Source organism: Geotrypetes seraphini, chromosome 6 (genome assembly GCF_902459505.1).
Source record: "Geotrypetes seraphini chromosome 6, aGeoSer1.1, whole genome shotgun sequence".
NCBI classification, from domain to species: Eukaryota; Metazoa; Chordata; class Amphibia; order Gymnophiona; family Dermophiidae; genus Geotrypetes; species Geotrypetes seraphini.
This window is the reverse complement of record NC_047089.1, coordinates 228053934-228070126: the sequence shown is the minus strand read 5'-3', so window position 1 is coordinate 228070126 and position 16193 is coordinate 228053934. Positions and strand designations below refer to the sequence as shown.

Below are 16193 nucleotides of genomic sequence, written 5' to 3'. Positions count from 1 at the left end.
TCAGCCGAAAGCCTGAAGTCATAATGCCGTTGTACAGGGCCATGGTAAGACCTCATCTGGAATACTGTGTGCAATTCTGAAGGCCACATTACAGTAAAGATGTGCGCAGAATTGAATCGGTTCAGCGGACGGCCACCAGGATGATCTCGGGGTTCAAGGGTCTCTCGTACGAAGAGAGACTGATCAAATTGCAGCTCTACACTCTCGAGGAACGTAGGGAGAGGGGAGACATGATCAAAACATTTAAGTACCTCACGGGACGTGTCAAAGTGGAAGATGATATTTTCTTTCTCAAGGGACCCTCGGCCACAAGAGGGCATCCGCTCAAACTCAGGGGCGGAAAATTTCATGGCGACACCAGAAAGTATTTCTTCACAGAGAGAGTGGTTGATCATTGGAATAAGCTTCCAGTGCAGGTGATCGAGGCAGACAGCGTGCCAGACTTTAAGAATAAATGAGATACCCATGTGGGATCCCTATGAGGGTCAAGATAAGGAAATTGGGTCATTAGGGCATACACAGGGGGTGGGTAAGCAGAGTGGGCATACTTGATGGGCTGTAGCCCTTTTCTGCCGTCATCTTCTATGTTTCTATCTGCCTTCCAATCTGGATTCAGGAAATTCCACAGTACTGAAACTGTCCTTCTCAACATCATTGATGACTGCTGGAAACTCATGGATAAGGTAATGATGTCCTTCTGGTGCTTCTGGATCTCAGTGCAGCGTTTGACACTATTGACCATCCTCGTCTCATTGAATGGCTCTCTAAAATTGGAATCCAAGACATTCTGCTACAATGGTTCATCTCTTTCCTAACAGATCCCAAAGCGTTCTGCTCAATGATGTGCTATCGAAACCAAAACCGATCAGTTACGGTATTCTGCAGGGGGCTTTGCTATCCCCCTTTGTTATTTAATCTCTACATTAGACCTGTCTTAGACACAGCCCACAAATATCAAATACAGATTCACTCCCTCGCGGATGACATCCAACTGTACCTACCGCTAGGAGAAGCCCATGATGCCCAGATTGTGAAACTCCTAAACTGCTTCTCAGAAATAAAAAAACTGGATGTCTGCCAACAAACTAGAACTAAACGCCTCCAAGATATGAAAAGAACGCTGCGACCGAGCTCATCCTTTGCTGTGCTGGGACTCAACTGCTATAACTGCAAAAGACCAAACATGCAGCCTAGGAATACTCCTTGACAGCAACCTATCATTTTTCGACCATATCTCTCAGGTGGTATCTTCTTCATTTTACTCCTGTGACAACTCCAAAAAATAAGGAACTACTTTTCAGAGTCCGACTTCATCCAACTACTCTATGCCTTAGTACTCTCCCGCATGGATTACTGCAATGTGCTATTCAATGGTCTCACAGCAAAGAACATATGTTCCCAATATATTCAAAACGCGGCAATCAGGCTTCTAAAATACCTCCATGCTCATGACCCTGACTCACAGGATCTAGTGTCAGCTCACTGGCTGCCCATAGCCAAACGCTGTATCTTCAAGGGCTGATGCTAGCATCCAAATCCTTGCATGACATGGCACCGGGCTATGTGATGGCTATGTTGTCTCCGTATGTGCCACTCCCAGGATGAAATACGCTTCATAATGCCTCTTGGTCATGCCCTTCGACTGCAAACAACATATCTCTTCACCTAACTCCCTGCCCTTGACCGATGAATCACAAAAAAATGAATATTAGTACCAGAACCAAGTATGTGTCACATAAGGAAAACTTGTATTGTAAAATCTTGCATTGTAACTATGGAAAATATAACCTGTAAACTGTCTATGTGTGTCAATTAGGAGAAAACTTGTACTGGAAAACTTGAGCTGTAAGGATAACTATGGTAAATTATAACTGGTAAACTATATATTATGTATATTAGTATTAGAACCCTAGTATGTGTCAAGTTAGAATAATAACTTGTAACGTAAACTTGTAGTGAAATTATGGCAAATCAAATGCAAATTGTAACCTGTTAACTGTATACTATGTATGTCTAACCTGAATCCCATTCTGAGCTCTTTGGGGGACAACGGGATAGAAAACAAATTAATTAAATAAATAAAATAGCCATATATAGAGCTGTATATCAAAACAAAAGAGACAGTTCCCTGCTCAAAAGAGCTTACAAGACTGACAAACTGGACAAGAAGGTGCATCAGTACACACTGCTCAGGTAGAGGAATTACAGAAGGAATAAGACAGATAATGGTGCTAGATGAAGGTAGGTTGAAGTTTGGAATTGAAAGCACCTTCAAAGAAGTGGGCTTTGAGTCTGTATTTGAATTGTAGTGCCTGATCCTGCCCGTGGAACTTGATGTTGCATGGCCCAAAATGCACTAGGAATTTGGTAACGATATCTCTGTGACACAAAGGTTATCTTCCCTTGCCTCAAGCACCCATTTAAATCGTAAGCTAGTTGGTGTAGGGCCTTGAACCAGAAGACTAATAATATGTAGATTATTGTGATGGACATTATTTGGGCTGATATAGGTATTATACCTACGTGTCTACTTAACTACTAGGCGGGTAGTCTTTGAATTGGTTGCCAGCTTACATGTCATAGCAAGGCCTAACTGACACGGCTGAGCGCGTGACGTGGAAGCCATCTTTGATGGGGGCATGGAGTCGGATTCCGTCCGGATCTACCATACGGAGAAAAGAGGAAAATACAAGCTCAGAAACTGAGAAGTTATCAGAACTTATAGTTTCCTCGCCCGTTTCCTAGGGTAGTCTTTGAATTCCCCCCCCCCTCTTCTGACCGTCGCCAGGGTTCGGCGAAGCTTCACACGAGTGACGCAAAAACGTCGGCCTTCCCTGAGGACGTCGGCTGGAAGTGTATGGAGGGCCGTTCAATCCCAGAAAGCCTTGGGCGCGTGGGGGTGGCCATCTTGTAGTGCGGGGAGAGCGTGCGCCGGGTAGGGTCAGGGAGTCGCGGCCGCCGCCGGGACTCGGACATGGTGGAGCGGCGCGGCAGGGATTGAGTACGTCGCAGCGCTGGATCTCTCCGCGCGCGCTTTGTCTCAAAATGGATGCGGTCAACGCTTTCAACCAGGAGGTGAGAAACTCCGGAGGAGGAGGAGACGGGGGGAGGGGAGGCGGCGCAGGCCGAAAGAAAAAGCGCGAGAGGCCTGTGGGAGCGGCGAGAGAAAGAGGGCCGAGGGTGGGTAGGGGCAAGGGGCCTACGGTGCTGGTGAGATTAGGGGGGGGGGAAGAGGCTCTGAGTGCGGGGGGTAAAGGAAGAAGAGAGAGCGGTGGCGTGGGGCGTTAGGATGGGAACAGGAAGAAGGCCCAAGGGTCAGGGTGAGTGGCGAAAGAAAGCCTCCTGTAGAGAGGGAGGCAGCGGCGAGCGAACGGTAGACACCTGTGGTGTGAGGAGGGGAAGCAGCGGGGTTGGCTCTGTTTTTGGCGAGGCTTTTTCTTCTGGGCCTGTACTGTAAATTCAACTTGCTATTTTCTCTAGTCTAATCTAGAATTTATACACCGCCTGTCTAGGCCTATCCTTTTCTAAATGCTTAGTATTTTTTTTTTTTTTTTTGGGGGGGGGGAATGCTGCTGTTTTCAACAAACTTGAAGCGCGTTAATTTTAAAACATTCTGTTGTACTGTAAATATTTAATCTGGAGGCTTTACCAGCTGTATGGCGTTCGGGGGCTCCATTTACAAACGTACTAGAAGCAAAACAAATATAAAAGAAGGCCTGGTGCTGCTTGAGGTTGGCTAGATGTTCTAGGGGAGTTGGTTTAACCTTTTTAGTCGCTCATGATTCAAAAGTGGGTGGGGTGGGTGACGACCTCGGTTTCAACAAGTGGAATCGGTTACATTTAGACTTGAAGACAACCTGAAGTTTGGTGGCTACTTTAATGGGTTAAAGTAAATCATTAAGCTCACCATTTTTAATTTTGCTTTATATATTCTGCTTTATATATTCATGTGGGAGATAGATCTATCACATATATAATCACCACTGTTTTGGTGGTAAGATCACAACAGTTTAGAATATAATCAATAGGCAACAAACATGCACAACACTTGGGGTCAGGTATGCTAAACTATGCTGCTTTAGTGGTCCTTTTACAAAACTGTGGTAGAAAGTGAACTTAGCACATGGGAAAGACTTGTATTAAGTGTGTGCTGAAGCAGCCAGAAAATGGCCATTGTAAAAAAATTAATGGCCATATGTTAATGTTGCCATTAGCGCATGACCATTAACAAATACAGTATTAGTACATGAGCCTTTACTGAGTGGGAGGACTCTGCAACTTAGGAGGCAGGAGAAGGTATCTTGATTAATATGTGGTCTACTGCTGACGGTATTTAATTTTTTATTTTTTTTTTTACCTCTTTGAGACTGCTTTCAACTCCTAACTCCTCTTACATTGTCATGTCTGTCTTCCAAGTTAAACTGTAAGCTCTTCTGAGCAGGGACCATCTATTAATGTCAAAATGTACAGCGCTGCGTTTGCCTTTCAGTGGCACTATAGAAGAAAAAAATAGTAACTTATCCCCATCATGCTTGGCTGCCTATATGGTTGGCGTGGTGGTGACTTCACATGGGTGACCTGGACCTAATCAGAGTGGTGGCAAGGGTTCTAGTCACCTTAGGCAGATTGGATGGTCCATGAGGGTCATCTTCTGCTGTCATTTACTGTTACTGTGCAACTTGTTTTGTAGGTTGTATGGGCTCACATGCTAATCCTGTGTTAATCAGCAGACGGCAATGCCAATGCAATATCTGGTTAGCACAAACATTCATTCTCTGCCCCTACCTATCGGCCAAAAAATAATTTTTTTTTAGTATTTGGTTAGTGTATGCATTTGAAACACCTTGGAATGCCTCTGCATGCCCTGAAGTAAACCATATTAAGCTGCAGTAATCATGTTTAGAGCCTACCACAACTTAGTAAGAGTACCGCTTAATAGATTGTGAGCCCATGGGGACAGACAGGGAAAAAATGCATGAGTGCCTAAATAAATTCATGTAAACCGTTCTGAGCTCCCCTGGGAGAACAATATAGAAAAAAAATACCCCCCTCCTTTTACAAAACCGTAGTGCGGTTTTTAGCACCGGCCACGGCAGTAACAGCTCCGATGCTCATAGAATTCGTTTAAGCGTTGGAGCTGTTACCGCTGCGGCTGGTGCTAAAAACCACGCTACAGTTTTGTAAAAGGGAGGAGGGGGGGTAAATAAGGTACATATGTAAACTGCCAAGCAGCTTTGTCTAGGAATTAGGTGATAGGGTACCCATAACGAATAACCGCCTCTGGCAGCATGGATGACAGCCAGACACCGTTGGAGTGACTCAGTAAGATATTGTGGATGGTTGCTAGAGGTATCTAGAGCCATGTAGACTGCAGTGTCATATAGTTACTGACAAGTGTGTGGTGGTGGATCCAGTTGTTGAACATATTGATTGAGGGTGGTCCCAAATGTGCTCGATTGGTTTAGGCCAGGGAAGTAGCTTGGTCGTGCTCTGTGAACTACTCGTGAACAATTCTGGTGATGTGTATGACATGTCGCGTTGTCCTGTTGAAAGATCCCATTGGCCATAGGGAAGACAGTCAACATGTATGGAGAGATACCAATATCGGCTGCGTGCTTATCAGAGGTGTCGAGGGTCCTAGACCATACCAAGAAAACATTCCTTAGACCATAACACTAACAACACCAGCTTGTGTACGTCCAACAGTGGTTGGGTGTTCTCGGTGGTTTCATGCCTTACATGCCAATGTCCATCCATTTGATGAAGCTTAAAACGTGACTCATGGGAGAAGGCAACCAACCCTCTGCTATTCGGTGCAAGTCAGTGTTGGTACTCCTGTGAAAATTGAAGCTGTTTTTTGCAATGAGCCCTCGTAAGCATAGGTGCAGTCACTAGCCATCTTCTCTGGATCCCCATTCACAATAGGGTTTATTGCAAAGTCATTTTAGATACACATCTAGAAGCCCCCAGTTAGTTTGAGCAGTGAGCTGCACCAACCTGCACAGCCGATGTTCACCTCTTGCATTGATGGTGTGTGCTGCCCCACAGTTACCACGTTGGGTCATTGAAAAGGTTCCATTCGTCCACTCATGGTACACTTTAACCACAGCTGCCTGTGAATAGTTCACAAATTCTGCCATTTCTGCAATGCTTCTGTCCTTGGCCCGCTAGCTGATGACCATGCCTTTTTCAATGACTGAGAAATTGCGCTTTTCTCCCCATGACAGCCATGGTTTTGCTATATTGTCAACTTGCTGACATCCCACCTTATATACATCTAAATAGACTAACCCGAGTTTGACTGGATGAGAATCCAAAATAATTGAAGTGAACTCTTTTCATATCATTTTATAATATTAAAAAGTAGTTCAGACGAAAGTTAGAGTTTCATTAAAAATAAGAGTTTCACTAAAAAGGTTTTTGGCCAATGACTGGAGCAAGGAGCATGTAAACTACGCTGAACAATTCAGTCTATGATATCACGACTGTGCGTAGGCTCCATTTCTGAGGCCTTTTCCTGTGTAAATTTGAAGATGCTTCTCACTATATAGAATGTACTGTTCCAGATGAGTGGATTTTAAATATTGAATTGTGATTTGGATCCCACCTTATATACCCACAAAGTCTGCATGTGACGTGCATTTGTTCACTGGCTGTGCGTCTCTGATATGAGAAGTAGGTGTTGGTCATAATAATAATATGACTCGACCGTGTGCTCTAACCATAAGTGATTAAAGTTCTTGACAATTCCTTCTATTTCATTATTCTCTTAGGCGAGCCACTCAAAGCAATAGAATGGACGGCTTGACATTTAACATGCAGTGATTGACAGTGCATCTTTGTAAAAGGACCCAATAATGATTTGAAGGGTGCTACTGTACTGAGCCTTACCAGAAATTCTGATTCAGAATCTCTTGTAGGTGCTTTTATGTTTTTCGCTTGAAAACAATGGAGTGCTACTATAAACCACAGTTACTTACCGTAACAGTTGTTATCCAGGGAAAGCAGGCAGATATTCTCAACAGTGAGTGATGTCACCGACGGAGCCCCGCAGTGGACAGCCTCGAAAGCAGACTTGCTTGAAGACCTTTGTAAGAGCTTCCGAGTGCTGCACTGTGCAAGTGCGAGTGCCTTCCTGCCCGAGTTAGGGCACGCGTCTCCTGTGAGGAACCTCAGTTCAGATACCTAGCTAAGAAGCCAACCAGGGGGAGGAGGGTGGGTTGTGAGAATATCTGCCTGCTGTCCCTGGATAACAACTGTTATGGTAAGTAACTGTGCTTTATCCCAGGACAAGCAGGCAGCATATTCTCAACAGTGGGTGACCTCCAAGCTAAGCATAATGGGATGGAGGGAGAGTTGGCAAGTTAAGAAAAAAGATTTTGCAAAACAGATTGACAAAAATGGCCCTCCCTTCTGGAGAAAGTATCCAGACAGCAATGAGAGGTGAATGTATGAACCGAGGACCAAGTGGCAGCCTTGCAGATTTCCTCAATAGGAGTTGATCTGAGGAAAGCTACAGACGCTGCCATAGTTCTAACTCTGTGGCCCTTGACTCGACCCTGCAGAGGGAGACCAGCCTGAGCATAGCAGAAAGAGATGCAAGCAGCCATCCAGGAGATGGTTCGCTTCAAGACAGGGTGCCCCAACTTATTTGGATCGAAGGAGATGAAAAATTGTGGGCTGTCCTGTGACGTTGAGTGCGTTGCAAGTAGAAAGCCAAGGCACGCTTGCAGTGCAAAGTATGGAGCGCAACTTCTCCAGGGTGAGAATGAGGCTTTGGAAAAAATACTGGAAGAACAATAGATTGATGTGAAATTCTGAAACAACTTTAGGTAAGAATTTCGGATGAGTACGGAGGACCACTTTGTCATGGTGGAAAACTGTGAAAGGTAGATCCGCAACCAAATCTTGTAACTCACTGACCCTACGAGCAGATGTGAGGAGGCTTCATCAATTGAGCCAAGACAACATTGAGATCCCAGACCACTGGGGGTGGTTTAAGTGGTGGATGAACATTAAAAAGTCCTTTCATAAAGTGGGAACCACAGGATGTGCAGACAGAGGTTTCCAATTAAGAGTCTGATGAAAAGCACTGAGATAGACTCAAATAGATGTAGACCGAAGTCCGTCGAGATGGGCTCCCCATGCGTAGGTTGACGAGTCTGTTGTGAGAACTTTCTGATGAGGAAGATTGTGGAACAGCAAACCTCTGGAAAGATTGGAAGAGAGCATCCACCAGTGGAGAGACTGCTTCAACAAAGGAGTTACTGTAATTTGTTGAGAAAGCGGGTCGGTAGCTTGTTGCCACTGAGATGTCAGGGTCCAGTGAGGTATGCGAAGGTGAAGTCTGGCAAAAGGAGTCACATGAACTGTAGAAGCCATGTGACCGAGCAGAACCATCATTTGTCTTGCTGAAATTGATGTGAGATAAGACACTTGATGGCAAAGGCGAATGAGGGTATCCCGACGTGGTGGAGGTAGAAACGCTCTGAACTGGACAGTGTCCAGAGTGGCCCCAATGAATTGGAGAGACTGAGATGGGGTCAGCTGGGATTTTGGAAAGTTGACTTCGAACCCCAGATTTTGGAGGAACATAATAGTCTGTTGGGTCGCTGCAATAACCCCTTGTTGAGAGGGGGCCTTGATAAGACAGTCGTCCAGGTATGGAAAAACTTGAAGACCCTGGGCACGGACTGCAGCCATCACCACCAAACATTTCGTGAAGACTCTGGGGGATGAGGCGAGTCCGAAAGGAAGAACTCTGTATTGTAGATGAAAATTCCCCACCTTGAATCGAAGATATTTGCAAGAGGCTGGATGAATCGGTATGTGAGTGTAAGCCTCTTTGAGATCTAGAGAGCATAGCCAATCTCCCTGATCCATCAGGGAATATAAGGTTGATAAAGATAGCATCAGAAACTTCTCTTCGACTAGAAATTTGTTGAGGGCTCTGAGGTCCAGAATGGGTCGCAAATCCGCTGTCGTCTTTGGGAGTAGAAAATAACGGGAATAAAAGCCCATGTCTCGTTGGTTTAGAGCAGTGGTTCCCAAACCTGTCCTGGGGGACCCCCAGCCAGTCAGGTTTTCAAGATATCCCTAATGAATATGCATGAGAGAGATTTGCATACCTGTCACTTCCATTATATGCAAATCTCTCTCGTGCATATTCATTAGGGATATCTTGAAAACCTGACTGTCTGGGGGTCCCCCAGGACAGGTTTGGGAACCACTGGTTTAGAGGAACCTTATTGACAGCTCGAAGAAGAGCCTGAGCTTCCTGAAGAAGAAGGGAAGTTGCGATGAATTGGAAGGACACTCTCTTGGAGGGCGATCTGAAGGCACCTGAAGAAAGTGAAGTGAATATCCCTCCCGAAGGATGGTGAGAACCCAGAGATCTAAGGTGATCATCTCCCATTGGTGATAAAATTGGTGACGACGACCTCTTATGGGCAGAAGAGAATTTTGATTTAGGGAGGTTGGCATGCTCAGACTGGGAATGTCAAAAAGACTGAGCTGGTTTAGTCTCAGCAGGATTCTGAGCCTTCTGCTGTCGTTGTTGTGGAGGCATGGAGAAAGCTGGTGTAGGCTTCGGCTGAATCAAGGAAACAAAAAAGCGCTCATGTTCAGAGAGGCGCTTTGTAGCAGCTTCAATAGAATCACCAAAGAGTTCATTTCCCTGGCAAGGCAAGTTCGCTAGACTGTCCTGCAGATTGGGATCCATATCAACAAGACGTCTCATGGCTACTGCAAAGGCCGAAACTCTAGAAGAGAGCTCAAAAGGTATGTGGCTTGCAGCATGAAGAGGCAAAGTTGAGACAGTTCTGATGATCTGTTTGAATTCTGGAAGACTTTGTTACTCAAAAGCCAGGTAGAATTTAGGCAGTAATTTGAGGAAATTGTTAAAATAAGCCGTGAAAATGTAGTTATAATTGAGAATTCTGTTAGCCATCATGGAATTCTGGTATAATCTGCGGCCAAACTTGTCCATGGTACGGCCCTCCCTGCCTGGAGGGACCGCAGCATAAAGCTTAGATGGATGAGCTTTCTTTAAAGAAGATTCCACCACTAAAGACTGATGGGATAATTGAGATTTCTCGAAGCCTTTGCAAGACTGGAAGGTGGTGAATGTTACACTGATCTTCAAGAAAGGTTCGAGGGGAGATCCGGGGAACTACAGACCGGTGAGTCTGACCTCGGTACCGGGAAAAATGGTAGTCACTGATAAAAGGACAGCATCATTGATCACCTTGACGGACACGGGCTGATGAGGACCAGTCAGCATGGTTTTAGCAAAGGCAGATCGTGTTTGACGAACTTGCTGCACCACTTTGAGGGAGTAAACAGACAGATAGACAAGGGCGATCCGGTCGACATTGTATATCTGGATTTTCAGAAGGCGTTTGACAAGGTTCTGCATCAACAACTACTTCGGAAAATTGCAAGCCATGGAATTGAGGGTGAAATACGTGGATTAAAAACTGGCTGGAGCATAGGAAACAAAATGGGGGCAAATGGACAATTCTCGGACTGGAAGAGCGTCACCAGTGGGATGCCGCAGGGCTCGGTGCTTGGACCTGTGCTCTTTAACATCTTTATAAATGATCTGGACATAGGTACGACGAGCGAGGTGGTTAAATTTACGGATGATACGAAATTATTCAGAGTAGTAAAGACGCAGAGGGATTGCGAAGATCTGCAACATGACATAATCAAGCTCGAGGAATGGGCATCGACATGGCAGATGAGGTTCAACGTGGATAAGTGTAAAGTGATGCATGTCGGTAACAAAAATCTCATGCACGAGTACAGGATGTCCGGGGCGGTACTTGGAGAGACCTCCCAGGAAAGGGACTTGGGAGTTCTGATAGACAAATCATGAAGCCATCCACACAATGTGCGGCAGCAGCAAAAAGGGCAGACAGAATGCTAGGAATGATAAAGAAGGGGATCACGAACAGATCAGAGAAGGTTATCATGCTGCTGTACCGGGCCATGGTAAGCCCTCACCTGGAGTACTGCATCCAGCACTGGTCGCCGTACATGAAGAAGGACACGGTACTACTCGAAAGGGTCCAGAGAAGAGCGACTAAGATGGTTAAGGGGCTGGAGGAGCTGCCGTACAGTGAAAGATTAGAGAAACTGGGCCTCTTCTCCCTCGAACATAGATTGAGAGGGGACATCATCGAAACATTCAAGGTACTGAAGGGGATAGACTTAGTAGATAAGGACAAGTTGTTCACCCTCTCCTAGCTAGGGAGAACAAGAGGGCACACTCTAAAGTTGAAAGGGGATAGATTCCGTACAAACGTAAGGAAGTTCTTCTTCACCCAGAGAGTGGTAGAATGCTGGAACGCTCTTCCAGAGGCTTTTATAGGGGAAAACACTCTCCAAAGATTCAAGACAAAGTTAGACAAGTTTCTGCTGAACAAGAACGTGCACTGGTAGGGCTAGTCTCAGATAGGGTGCTGGTCTTAGACCAGAGGGCCGCCGCTTGAGCGGACTGCTGGGCATGCTGGGCATGATGGTCTGACTCAGCAGTGGCAATTCTTATGTTCTTATGATACCTGGATTCCAGCTTGGATGGAATGGTTGTAATGGAATAAGGAGTTTCCATATTCCTTAAGAAAGTTTGCTTAAATACTGGAGTCATAGGAAACCTCAAGGTCTCCTTGGATGGATGAGGCAACTGAATGTCCGCCAAGTATTCAGGTGTATACTAGGAATCAGAGTGGAGATCCAGTTGAAGAGCTTTTCCCATGTCGAAGATAAACCTGGCAAAAGAGGCAGACTTCGAGGTGAGGCACCTTCTGGAGAAGGAGTGCAAGACAGAGGAACTACTGAGTAGGAGGGAGAAGCCTCTCTGGAGGCTCAGAGTCCAGGCGCACAGTGATTTGAGGAAGCTGCACTACCTGCGTGAGGAGGAGTCAGTGAGTGTTTGCACTTCAGAACCCTCAATGGTGAAGTTCCTGGGGTTCGAGGAACAGATTGGGTCGAGGCAGGAGGAGAAGGCTCCCTTGGAGGCAGTCTCGATGGAGGAGTCCTCGACCTTGATGGACTTTGAGGAGAAGCAGCCGGTGTAATAGCTTTGCGAGACTTATGTTTAGATTTGGAAGAAGTCTCGGTAGCCTTGGATAAACGAGGCATAGAAGTCTCAGTATCCAGAGAAGGCGAGGGTTTCTGTTGTAGAGCTGTCTCCTGAGGAAGCTTGGAAGCGAGATGCCTTGAGCGATGCTTCGGTCGAGGTTGAGGAGACTGTGTCCGAGGAGTAGGTGAAGTCACTGGATGAGAACCGGCGAGACTTCTGAGGCTTGCCTCTAGGTACTTCCACCGGGGTCTCAGACTGCCGCTCAGGCTGGCTCACAGGAAGCAGGGTCGAGGACGGGAGGAGTTGAGCCATGACCGAGGAAATCTGTGTGGTCAGAATGGCTTTTAACATGTCCTCGAACATGGGCACCGAGACAAAAGGATCAGGTTTTGAAGGTGCAGCCATGTGCTCCAAGGAGGGCGACCTCGAGATTGAGTATTCTTGATGCTTGGAGGCATGCTTAGCTGGAGGTCTAGTCGAGGCAGGTAGGCCGGCAGATACGGTCTGGGATGCCTGTGACTCTGGAGGCTTCTGAAGGAGAGACAGGAGACTTACCTGTCAAGTTTTTCAGAGGAGCTGCCGCTGAGGCCTTTGAGGCTGAAGGAGTCGAGGTCGAGGCCTTGGTGGAGGCAGAAGCTGGAGTCGAGATCGAGGACTTAGAGGTCGAGGCTGTCCCCGAAGCCGAGGTTGAGACCTTGTCAGCTGGCTGGTCCATCGTGCCAAAAGGTTGAAGGAGCTTGGCATGGCGCCGACGAAGGGCTCGAGGTTGGAGGGTAGCACAGTGTGAACAAGCTGTGGGACAATGTTCAGGACCCAGACAAACAATACAGCGACTATGAGGATCGGTGATTGAAAAGGTTTTGTTGCACTGGCTACACTTTTTGAACCTGGTTAGAGGCTGGGACATAGAAAAAACGAAAACCGACGTACTGAACGAGTTAAGCGGTCAGGCCTAGGCCGTAAGGCCGCTGCCGGAATAAAAAGAAAAAATAAAAGATTTTTTTTTTTTTGAATATTGGATAAGAAGAAAAGAACAATGAAATGCGAGCACAGCGACTAATAAAATAACAAAAGTCGCGGTGAGAGAAGGCAACGAAGGCTGCAGAGCTAAAAGAAGAGGACTTCTCGGATCCGCGGAAAACGTTGAACTGAGGTTCCTCCCAGGAGACGCACGCCCTAACTCGGGCGGGAAGGCACTCGCGCATGCGCAGTGCAGCACTCGGAAGCTCTTAAAAGATCTTCAAGCAAGTCTGCTTTCGAGGCTGTCTGCTGCGGGGCTCTGTCGGTGACGTCGCCCACTGTTGAGAATATGCTGCCTGCTTGTCCTGGGATAATGTTATTGTTTGATACACTGCTAGTTCACACACACTGCTAGTTCACACAAAGTACAGCAAAATGGTTTACAATACAAAGTTGAAAAAATTAAAAGAAAATCACTCCATTTAATAGGAAAGATAAAAGAATGGGGTATACAATCTTAAGAACAAGCATACAGAAAACATGCAGTATTTTTCACTCCATAAGACACAATTTTTTTCCCCCCAAAGTGGGTGGAAATGTCTGTGCATCTTATGAAGTGAATATAAATTTTTTTTACCCCTCACCCCCCAACGCTAGCAACAATGCACCCATGACTCTTGATCCCCTGGAAGCAGTAGCAGCAGCAGCAAAAACGAGAAACAAAACCGCCTCTCTGCCAGTGCTCACCAGCAATATTTCCTCGCACTAGAGATCAGGGCGGCTGCTACATGGAAATCCTGCCCTCCCAATCCTTCATGCACAGGGATTGGCTACCTTCAAGGCGTCAGTCACGTGGGGAGCTTCCGTTCTTTTCCCAGTTTGACTTACAGTTGTAGTTGTTGCTTTTGTTTTGCACGTGACTCATCTCTATTTAGGGAGGGGGTGCAGTGAAATTGATAGGTTGTTCGGCTTCTGCCCTAAAATAAAATTTGGCAATTGTGTGCTGCTGCTGTGCCTGGTCACCGTCCAGTTTTTTCTCCTAAGTTGGTGTCCTAGGCTTTTCCCCATCACTTCTATACCAAGCTATCTACTTTAATTTTAATTTGGGTCAGATCAGTTGTGAATTTCCCATTTTGATATTTACCATCTGAGCCGCTTTTACTTGGGGGAAGAAGGGCTTCTGTCCTGGGTACAAGGCTGCAATGCTTCTACTGCGACACTGTTAATAAAGTAATGGTCCTAGAAACATAGAAACATGATGGCAGATAAAGGCCAAATGGCTCATCTAGTCTGCCCATCCGCAGTAACCATTATCTCTTTCTTTCTCTCAGAGATCCCATGTGCTTATCCCAGCTCCTCTTGAATTCAGACACAGTCTATTTCCACCATCTCTTCTGGGAGACTGTTACACGCATCTACCACTCTATCTGTAAAAAAGTATTTCTTTAGATTACTCCGGAGCCTATCATCTCTCAACTTCATCGTATGCCCTCTCATTGCAGAGTTTCCTTTCAAATTAAAGAGACTCGACTTATGCACATTTATATTGCGTAGGTATTTAAATGTCTGTCATATCTCCCCTCCTGCCTTTCCTCCAAAGTATACAGATTAAGATCTTTAAGTCTTTTCCCATACACCTTATCATGAAGACCGCACACACCATTTTAGTAGCCTTCCTCTGGACTGACTCCATCCTTTTTATATCTTTTTGAAGGTGCGGCCTCCAGAATTGTACACAATATTCTAAATGAGGTCTCACCAGAGTCCTCCTCTGAATCCATCGCGCCAGTCCTTCCTGTTCATTCAGTATGCAAGCCACAATAATCCCAGTGCAAAATAGTTTTGTTGCTTTTACCCTGCAGAAGTTTAGGTTTTGTGGGACTATCGAGTGGACATAGTTCCTGGATATCAGAGAGGCTGTAGTTTGCAGCCAGTACTAGCACCAAGAGATATAAAGCCAATAAGCTGAAGTAGGGGGTTAGGCCAGGGAAAAAGTCTCAAAGAGGAGTCACTGAAAGGCTGTCGAGAGAGGCTTTGGTGCTTTACCATGCTGAAAAGGGAAAGGAACTCTAGTTTCAAGCATTCTTTCCTATCTAATGTGCCTGAATGGGACAAAGTAAAGGTCTATTTGTGACCTGCCTGGAAATGTCAAGCTTCTCTCCAGTGTTACATTATTCTCTCTATATAAATAGATTAGTATACAATTTGGTTCAGAATTTTTTTTCTTGGTTTTCCTCCTCTAAACCTAGGTGCTTCTTATGGTCAGGTGCGTCTTATAGTGTGAAAAATATAGTATGTTGCACATTCCTTTTTTAGAAGGATTCAAAATCATTTAGAAAATAAATTGCTGAACAGTATGACATGGAAGAAGCAATGAAGGTGAGGGCAAGTTGATAATTCAAAGAAAAAATAAGTACAGAATGGTCATTTTTCTTAGTGGAGGAGAGTAAACAGTGGAGTGTCGCAGGAATCTGTACTGGGACTGGGTCTGTTTAACTTATTTATAAATGATCTAGAATTTGGAACGACGAGTGAGTTGATTATATTTACGGATGACACTAAACGGTTCAAAGTTGTTAAAATGCATGCAAGGTGAGGTTGCCCCATGGAGCGATACAGAGGCATTATAACATTCTTAGTCTTGTTAACCATCTATTTTTAAATAATTCCTAGCATCCTGTTTTGGCTGCTGTATTGTCTACAATAACACCCAGATCTTTTTCTTTGGCTCTGACCCCCAAGGTAGACCCTAGTATCAGGTAACTATGATTTAGGTTATTCCCAATATGTATCACTTTGCATTTGTCTACATTAAATTTCATCTGCCATTTGGATGCCCAGTCTTGCAGTTTCCTAAGGTTTGCCTGCAATTTTTCATAATTTGCATGCATTTTAACAACTTTGATCAGTTTAGTGTCATCTGCAAATGTACGCTTCCTACCTCTCTCTGTGTCTTTCACTCCGTCTTACTTCCACTCAACTTGTATCCTCCCTCTCCACTTGTACTTGATGATACCACTGTAATTATTCTTTGCTGATTGTCCAGCTCTTCTTGTTGTAAACCGCCTCGAACTACCATGGCTTTGGTGATATATAAGAATAAAAATTATTATTATTAATCACCTCACTTGTCATTCCAATTTCAAGA

General features: G+C 45.3%; 1 protein-coding gene across 6 annotated transcripts in view; it reads left to right on the top strand.

Annotated features, from left to right (window-relative positions):
- Positions 1 to 2747: 2747 nt before the first annotated feature.
- Positions 2748 to 16193, top strand: part of SCAF4 (SR-related CTD associated factor 4) — a 375178-nt gene continuing 361732 nt past the window's right edge. For 2 of the 6 annotated variants that reach the window (XM_033949803.1, XM_033949798.1), the window contains exon 1: positions 2754 to 3075. In XM_033949803.1, coding sequence (XP_033805694.1) covers positions 3046 to 3075 — 30 coding nt within the window. In that variant the 5' untranslated portion in view covers positions 2754 to 3045. Of the gene's footprint in view, positions 3076 to 16193 lie in introns of all 6 variants that reach the window. The other 4 variants (XM_033949802.1, XM_033949800.1, XM_033949801.1 and 1 more) reach the window with 4 other exon arrangements.